This window comes from Rhineura floridana, chromosome 11 (assembly GCF_030035675.1).
Source record: "Rhineura floridana isolate rRhiFlo1 chromosome 11, rRhiFlo1.hap2, whole genome shotgun sequence".
In the NCBI taxonomy this organism is placed as follows: domain Eukaryota; kingdom Metazoa; phylum Chordata; class Lepidosauria; order Squamata; family Rhineuridae; genus Rhineura; species Rhineura floridana.
The window spans coordinates 34,213,822-34,223,030 of record NC_084490.1 but is presented as its reverse complement, the minus strand read 5'-3'; the positions used below and the strand labels follow the sequence as shown (position 1 = coordinate 34,223,030).

The 9,209-nt window shown below is 40.5% G+C and overlaps 1 protein-coding gene across 1 annotated transcript; it reads right to left on the bottom strand.

The window, feature by feature from the left end:
• Positions 1-4,393: 4,393 nt before the first annotated feature.
• Positions 4,394-5,338, bottom strand: LOC133367874 (olfactory receptor 8S1-like). The gene has a single exon (XM_061591964.1). The coding sequence runs from the start codon at positions 5,324-5,326 to the stop codon at positions 4,394-4,396; it is 933 nt and encodes a 310-aa protein (XP_061447948.1). The 5' UTR covers positions 5,327-5,338.
• Between the last annotated feature and the right edge of the window lie 3,871 nt (positions 5,339-9,209).

The following is a 9,209-nucleotide window of genomic DNA, read 5'->3' as shown; positions in this document are numbered from 1 at the left end:
GTGGGCAGCCAGTCAGAATGAATCATGTGCCAACCCCATGACAGTCAGCTGCCCAGCCATCTGACTGACAGAGGGAGCTCCTTATTTGGACTACCTGTCTGGCACTGCCCAGTAGCACGTGTAATTGCCTGGCAGGAGACCCATCAAGATAAGCACCCACGGATCAAAGGCTTGGTAGGCTGCCATTCCTGCACTCTGTGATAGCCTGGTTCCTGTGAACCTACGACGTGCAGCCTCCAGTCCCTTCCCATCTATTCTAATTAGACTGCCTTTAGCCATCCCCTCTTATGACATCATTTGACATTATTCATTGTTACACAGACTTACATCTTTACAGAATACAGCTTTAAGGCATATGCCTACTGTAGAAGATCCTTCTTTGCACTCCAGAATGTCATTCCTACTCTATGTGGGGATGCCTTTCCCTTCACCCTCCCTGCCTTTGAACAAAGAAGGGTTCAGTGGTTTGACCAGAGGGAGGAGAGAGATCACATTGGGGCCTTCAGACCAGTGGGGCAGGGGTGGGGAGCTTGGCTCTTAAGCTGTCTCTGCCCCCAGCCGTCCCTCTGCCACATGTGCCATTTCAGTGTGAGCTTGGCTAGTCACTGCTTCGGGACTGAGAAGGAATTGGGGGGAAGGGACTTCTGGCCTCCCCTTTGGTTTGCCTACTCAATACTGTGGGGCTCAATTTAATTGGCTTATCAGATGGGTGTGGTTGCTTCCCGCTTGGCATGGTGTTCGGGCAGGTGAAGAGGATGAGGGTTTATAATGAGGTTACTGAGGCAGTTAAGGGCACCCTTCAAGGATCGCCCAGTGCTTCATGACTGGGGCACCCCTTGGGGGTACCCCTGGGACCTATCTTGCACATTTGAATGAATGCTGGGACAGCAAGGCCAGGATGCATGGGATGGGTGCCCACCTAAAGCTTGGCTAGCAAGGATGGAGGTATTTCATTCCTATCCTTGGCTGGGGGGCCACAGCCTTTGGTTGGTGATATGCCCAGGGGTCTGGGAGAGGATGTTTTCCCACCGGAAGTAGATAGAACCTCATCTGTCTGATCAATGTGTAATTTGGTTAATTTGGTCTGCAGATTCTCCAAATTCATTGTTATATTTTAATAAATATAACATTTTCCCAATCTCTGAGTCTCAAGTCTTCTTTGGTGGTTTAGGGGAGAAGGATGAATGGCTGCATTCTACCTATCTGAACAAAATAAAATTTCATTTGCCTATACAGTTTGGATGAGGTCTATCAGTGGAGAGAGGCCTACATTTAATCAAAGGTTCCTCCTTGACTCTCTGGTTTGGTCTTCAGGGGACATACATACTACACACTGCTATTAGGAATCATCTAGATCTGGGGAAAGAACACATTCTTCCTTCTCACTTTGCTTGAGAGTGAATTCAGATTTTTACCCAGTATTGCCAACACCACGACCACCACAACCATAATTCATTTTATTGTACTGAGCATTGGCTTTATGTATTACATTTGTCTAACTACTTTCTCTTTGTGTCTGTTTATGTGTGTGTGTTTAAAAAATAGTCCAATAAAGACATAAATAATTTAGAAAAAAACGCTTCTTGGAAAGTTGACCCTGAGTCTTCTTGGAAATGAGATTTAAAGCAAGGGAAATTATTACAGATTTGAACGCATCTGGGATAAGGATGAATGGATCTATCAATCTTGTTTCTCTCCATTTCTGTTTTTCCACTCTTCAGTTCTCCATGTTAGCTTGCAATTTCCAATTTTTAAAAATTAGCAAAACATCATCATTTAGTGATACCTTTGGTTTGGTCATGGGTCTCATGAGACTTTGAGAGACACATGGGAAGGAGCCAATAAACATGGGAAGTTTTCTTATCCTAAGTGAGCCCAATTGGTCCATCTAGTTTAGTATTCTCTACAATGACCAGCAGCAGCTGTCCAGTGTTTTAGACAGGGGTGTCTCGTAGCCCTACATGAATTTGCTGGAGATAGACCCTAGACCCTCTGCATGTAAAACAAAAGCTCTACTACTGAGCTTTGGCTCTTACTGAATAAAGACCCAGTTCCTACTTTCCCCACCAATCAGCTGGGGCAGGAAAAAAGTACAAGTGACTCACTCACTCACCTGAGTAAAAGAGTACACTGGATCATCTCTCTTTAGAGGGACCGGGAAGGAATTTATATATGAACTCTGAATGACAAACTGGACATACATTTTGTGTCCTGGGTGGAATTTTAATTTGGTCATTTGGCTCTACTATTGGCAGAAGAATTGGTCCTCATCTATAATAAAATAGAGGTAATACCAGAAGGTGCCAAGAAGGAACATGGTAGTTGAGACATTGATGAGTGCCCTATGAATTGGACTGCTATCTACAGGTTGTGAAGAGGTTGCGAATATATTTATTTATTTATTAATTTTTATTTTATTGGATTTCTTAGTCACTATCCAGCCACTCTGGGCGACATACAAAATAATCAAAATAGCACAAAATGACACACCAATACAATAACATTAAAATCTAAAAGCAGTGATGTTAAAATCTAGCCCACCCCAAAGGCCCACCTGAAGAGCCACGTCTTCACGGCCCGGCGGAAACTCATTGTAGAGGGGGCCTGGCGGAGATCATTTGGAAGGGAGTTCCATAGGGTGGGGGCCACAATTGAAAAAGCCCTCTCTCTGGTCCTGCCCAGTCTAGCTGTTTTGACTGGTGGGATAGAGAGAAGGTCTTCTGAGGCTGATCTTGTTAGGCGGCATAGCTGATGATTAAACCAACAGGGAGCGTAGGCAGCTCCAATGGGAAACTTTCTACATATCTATCTCTGCCTAAGTACTAAAGTTGCAAAGATTGTGCTCAAAGCAGATATAAATGGTCAGTTGTAATAGTTGGGTGTGCATTTCCCCCATCTAGCTAGCTAGCTAGCCATCATAACTTAAATGACTGTAGAATATGTGGATACTGTAGCAGAAATGCTTAAAGAATATATTTGCAAATTACAATGCAAAATGTCTCAAATGGCACCTACTGGATTAATGTGTGGCTTTTTTTAAAAAAAGTATCAAAATATATATAATGTTTTTACTTTGATATCAAATACACTCGGAAATGTGTACTTTGCAATAAGATGTATTTAGAAATGCATATTTTAAGAGAAAACATGCTCAAAGGTATGTTTAATACATATTTAAATGCACACTTTGTAACAAAGTAGTATAAATTTATGAATGAGGGTGATATGGATTACAATGTCCTACCCACCTTTAAAGTCCCACATACCATAACAACCTATCTCAGCTTTCCTCACCAAAAGATACATAAAACCTCACAACCCAGCTATACTCATAACAGGAATGGAGAACTGGTGGCTCTCCAGACAAATTTTTCACATTACCCCAGCCAGTATGGCCAATTGTCAGAGATGACAGAATTATCCACCATCTTGGGGGACGCAGGCCTCCTTTCCCTGGCCTTATGTTCAGTGACAGTTTAACTATGTGGCTCTGACGCTGGAGACAAGACATAGGTTCTTGAACCTGGCTAGTAAGCTCCGTAGAGGCATTTGGCTGGTTGGCTACTGAATGGATTCACAGTGCCAGACTAGATGGAAGCAACAGATTTTCCCAGGAACCCAAATAATGTATGAGGTAGTGACTGGAATCTAAGCCATGAATACCAAATTCAGTTGCCACTCTTCTCCTCTCACATATGTCAATTTGATAGAAAACAGGTTAGCGAAGTAGAAAATCAAATGACTTAACAGACATACATTACATCCTATTTGTGAATGTCCAGGGACATATTGTTGGTCACTGCAGCAGGAATGGGGGACCTGTGGCACTCCAGATGATGTTAGACTTCAACTTTCATCATCACTGACCATCATGCTGATTGAGGCTGATGGGTGTTGGAGTCAAACATTACATAGTGGGCCACAGGCTCCTCATCCCTGCAGTGTGGGATTGTGGAACTTACTCTTAATCAGATTGATCATTCTATGTTCTTCAACCAAAAAATATAATATCTCTTCTGTAAATGACATGTAATGACAATTTGACTACATAACTCATAGATTTCATTATTCACCTTCATAAACAAAATTTACTTCCTCCCAGATTTCCCTTCCAAATTTTTTTCTCTTTCAGATTCCCCATTAGTTAATTGTTCTCATTTTTCTGCCCTGAAAGTAAATTTTATCCAATCCTTTATTCCTTTTTATTTTCTTTGACCAAATCTTATATCACCTCTCTGTTTTTCAGGGTCTACCTCGAGTGTTAAGAGAAGTAAGACATTTTTTAAAATAAGCCTTGGCTCTCCTTCTTTGCCCTTAAGATGGTGATTATCTATACAACATTAACATCATAACTTATTGTACTGTAGATTTTTCTAGAGAATAGAGCCTAACTTTATTTAAGAAACGTACACTTTCCAAATTTTTTTGCCAGAGCGTTTTGGATATCCTTGTTTTTCAAGCTGTAAATGATTGGGTTTAACATGGGTGTTAATATACCCTGCTGGATAGACATCACTTTGTCCAGATAGATGAACGATTCTGAACCTGGCTTCATATAGCGGAAAAAACCTGCAATGTAGAATAATCCCACCACAATGAGGTGGGAGCTGCAAGTGGAGAAGGCTTTTCGCCTGCCTTCCGTCGAGCGAATCTTCAAGATGGTGGCAATGATGTAAGTGTATGAGATGAGTATGAAGAGGAAGGGACCGAAACCAAAGACCAACACAGATATAAGAAGAACAATGTAATTGGTGAGGGTCTGAATGCAAGACAGGGCCAAGACTGAAGGAAGCTCACAGATGAAGTTGTCAATAATATTGCTTTTGCAGAAATGCAAATTTAACAAAGGCAGGGCATTCACCAATGAATACAAGAAGCCCATAGCCCAGGCTCCACTCACGAGATACCGGCAAATGTTTTTTTTCATGATTGTGGTATAATGTAATGGGTCACATATAGCAACATATCGGTCATAAGCCATTGCTGCAAGGATTACTACTTCCGCACCAGCAACCTGGAAAATGAGGACACTCTGTGCCATGCATCCTTCCCAGGAAATTGTTTTCTGTTTTCCTATGATGTTTTCCAACATCTTGGGAACAATAACAGATGAATAGCAGATGTCAACAAAAGCTAGATGACTGAGAAAGAAGAACATGGGGTTCTGAAGGCTAGATTCAGTCCTGGTCACCAGTATGATTGCTGAGTTTCCTAATAGCGTTACCAAAAAAATAATCAGGAACAAGAAGAAGAAAATCACTTGTAGGTGTGGATCTCTGGAGAGTCCCAAGAGTATAAATTCTATTATTACAGTTTGATTTTCCATCTCAAAATGTTCAACAACCCTAATATCTGTGCAAATTGAAAAAAATAGAATTTGTTTACTGTGCAGTAAATTCTGAGCAATAGCTAATAAAAGCATCAATGTAGGAGGAAATCCTGGCTGCAATCCTAACCCAATTTACTTGAGAGTAAGCTCTATTGTTTTGATAGGACATATCTCTTAGTAGTTATGGTGAGCAATGCACTGTAATAAGGTGAAAGATGGCTGAACAATAGGCAAGGTGTTTATCATGAAATAATTGCTCCTGTAGATATTTCTCATCTGCAACCCCACACTCACATTGACAAGACACTGCACAAAAATAATCTTCATGTACTCATATTTATAGGCGCATCAAAACTACTGGGGTAGTTTTGGGGGGGTATCAATGAACATGCTAATATATAATGGTGAGTGGGGGATAAATCAAGTGATCTTAAGTTAGGGAAAGCCAACTGTGTGCACAAAGCGTTATGCAAAATGTAGTGGTGAAAGGAAGATTCCTAGTGATCAGTTCTATAATGAGTACAAGAACAGGTATTCAGAACCACAGAGAGAAAGTTGGGAGGGGGAAATTTTTGAGATATCACAACTTTTACAAACGTAGGTTTCTGTATATGAAAGACAAAAACAACAGCTGGGCTTTCTCCTAAACTAGGTATTCAGAGGTTGTTTTATCATGTTGTATTTCTGCCTACCATACAGCTGTGAAAGGGACAGGAACAAAGTATGTTCATTACATGTATTATAACAGCACACATTTAAGTTTCTTCAGAGTGAAATTTCGAGGCATATTTGCAGGCTTTTGCATGGGCAAAAAAATGTAATAGGCTGCAGAATTCTTCAGAGATCAGAAGGGTTGAACATCCTTAGGTCACCAGTGAACTACACCTTAGGTAAACCCACAAATAACAAATAACAAGGTGTGCTTTGAGATTCCTACCTAGACAAACCATCTAAGAAGGACTGAAAGAGTTAGTGTATTTGCTTGTCTCATCAAAATTCTTTTAGACCTTCTTAGACGGTCTGTCCAGGAAGGAATCTCAAAATGTAGCATGTTATTTGTGTCTGTTTGTCTTACTTTTAATTCACTGGTGACCTAAGAATGTGCAACATTTCTTCAACAGAGGAATTCAGAGGGGCACTCTTGAGTGAATGGGGAAGGATCATAGCTCAGTGTTAGAGCATCTACCTTGCATGCAGAAGGTCCCAAATTCAATTCCTGGCTTCTCCAGGTAGGGCAGGGAGAGACTCCTGTCTGAAACCCTGGAGAGCCATGGCCAGTCACTGTAGACAATACTGAGACAACCATCCAACTCAGTGTGAAGCAGTTTCGTATGTTCCTAATTCTGATTGTTTACTTTGATTTCTTGTTTCACTGTGCAAGACGCAGGAGTCTTGAAGATAAGAGTATCTACTTACATGGATATCTTGTCCTGGTTACTCTATTTGAGTCAGCCTGAAACATGCAGTATACTGAATGAAGCCACCAGAAACAGATTGCTACTTACCCAATAGTGAATCCAGATGTGCAAGTACTGCAACACTGTGTAAGTTTGATTAGAATGGGAAAGACAGATCCATCCGTTTTACAATAATTCTGGGAACTGATTCTATGAAATAACTTTTGTACTAAAAAGAAGAAAAGAAAAAAGAAATACCACTGATATATTATTTTGCTCATTGAGATCATGCCCAGGAAACCAGCTGCTGAATTTCACTGAACTTGCTGGGTGGGGCTCATGGGAGCTCGAGTCTTGATTTACCCTTGATTTATACTAAATCTCATTTTGAGTCAAATCACATTAAGAGTTTAAATAATCAGTTACCTTCCTTTGCTGAAGACACATAAATGCCGCAAATCATTTTGTAGGTTGTTCAGTCTCCATTCTGTGTCAGTACAGGAGAATGTCTTATTGAGCAACATAGTATAGAAAGGGTGGTGATGTGATGTCATATTTTCTTTTTCTGGAAATCATCCCATGAAATTTCTCCTTCTATTTAATTTTCTCAGACAATCCCTTTGCAGTCAAAGCCAACTTTGTTAGTTCAACCTTCAAAAAACAGCACATGTTCATTATAGATATAAAATCTATAAAGTCATTTTAAGAGTAAGCTCCTGTACACATGTAGTTTCCTTACTCAGACCATTCTTTTCTCTAGCTCATATTGTCTACTGTGATCTTAATTAGGGGTAGGCAGAATGGTCTTCTGCGAGTTCATGTCCCTTTTGTACATGCTATCTTTTGCAAGACCCATTCTTCCCCAGGTCTATGCTATACTTTATAGAAAGCATCCTTTTAAAGACCTGCGTTCTTTTAACATAAATAACTTACTAGGTGGCTTGAGGTCTTTTCTAAAAACAACTTCAAGCTATTTGGAACAACTAGAATGCACAGTGTTTTCCATGCTCATTGAAAATACATTTTAAAATATCCAGGAAGTAGTGACACTTCATGATCTTCCATCCCTTCTTTGGCAATTGGACAGAGAAAAATATGGCTGCCCCTTGTAGTGTGGGACAGCCATATTCTTTCTCTAAATGCCTCTTGTAGCTTTAGAAGGATTTTGCATGGGAAAAAAATGTCCTTGTAGGTACAAAACATCAGCCATATTTTGTCTATACATTTACCAAGGAAGGAATGGCCGGTCATAGACCACATTCACACATACATTTATTCCGCTATCTATTATTTCACTTTGAACAGTCACAGTTTCCCCAAAGAATCATGGGAAGTGTAGTTTGGGTAGAGTGCTGAGAGTTGATAGGAGGCTCCTAATTTCCTCACACAGCGATAATAGCAGAGTGACGTAACAGTCAGGCCCTCTTCTCAGAAAACTACCAGTAGGCAAATTAAGATGGCTACTGCAGGGGGCTGACTTGGGATGTCATTAAAGGGCTGCACATTGACAGTAATTTAATTCTTTTTTAGGGATATTGTTTTACTGGAGGGAGAAAGATGCTCATGGAATTTTGCAGTTATGGTAGTTGCAGCTAGAGGAGTATGAATGCATCATTCTCCTATTTTTGTCACATGCACCACTGCGTCTGTTCTGCTACAGTTTGCATTTTGCCTGAAACTATATTATTTATCTTTCTGTCCGATGTCAAGTTTACATAATTTTTTTAAGTTATGTTATTACACCCCATTAATTTAATTGCAAAGGAAACAGTGCAAATGGGGCAGTAATCGATTATGTATACAATAGTTTATGGGCTGAAAACAACGGCAGCCATGAATATTGATTGCGTTCACTGGATTGATTTCCGTTCTGGATGTGGGATGAATAAGCAAACATGAACCATTTCTGCTTCCATTTCTATTTTCATTGGATTTCTTGGACATCCCTAGATGCAGCCAGGTAACCCCTAAGTGTGAGACAGATTAATCACATTCCTCCATATAAGCAGAAATTGGTGTGTGTGGGAGGGAAGCATGTGCAATGGCTTATACTCTGAAAATAGCTCAACAGATTGATCTGCAGCTTGCCTGTGTATGAGAGGAACATCTGAGGAAGGCCCATGCACATTGGTTGATGACGCCTGATACCGCTTGTCCCCCATTCTCTTTATCCTTCTTCTCCCATTGGCCACGCTCATTCCTCTCCTCTCCCTGCCCTTCTCTTTTACTATTTTTTAAAAATATATTCCTTATCATTGCAATAGCAGCAGCATCACAGGCAGCTTCTTTGCTATCTCCAGCGCTTGGGTTTGTCAGCACCTGGGCTCTGAGAAAAGATGTTCTTCTTTAGTGTGTGGCATTCTGGATAAAGTGGTTGTCAGCAGTAATTGGAAAGATATTTTTAAAAGCAAAAGAGTGCTGCCTTTTTCCACCACAGCTGGGAATATTTGGCATATGCATTTTCCTGATCACCCAGAATGCTT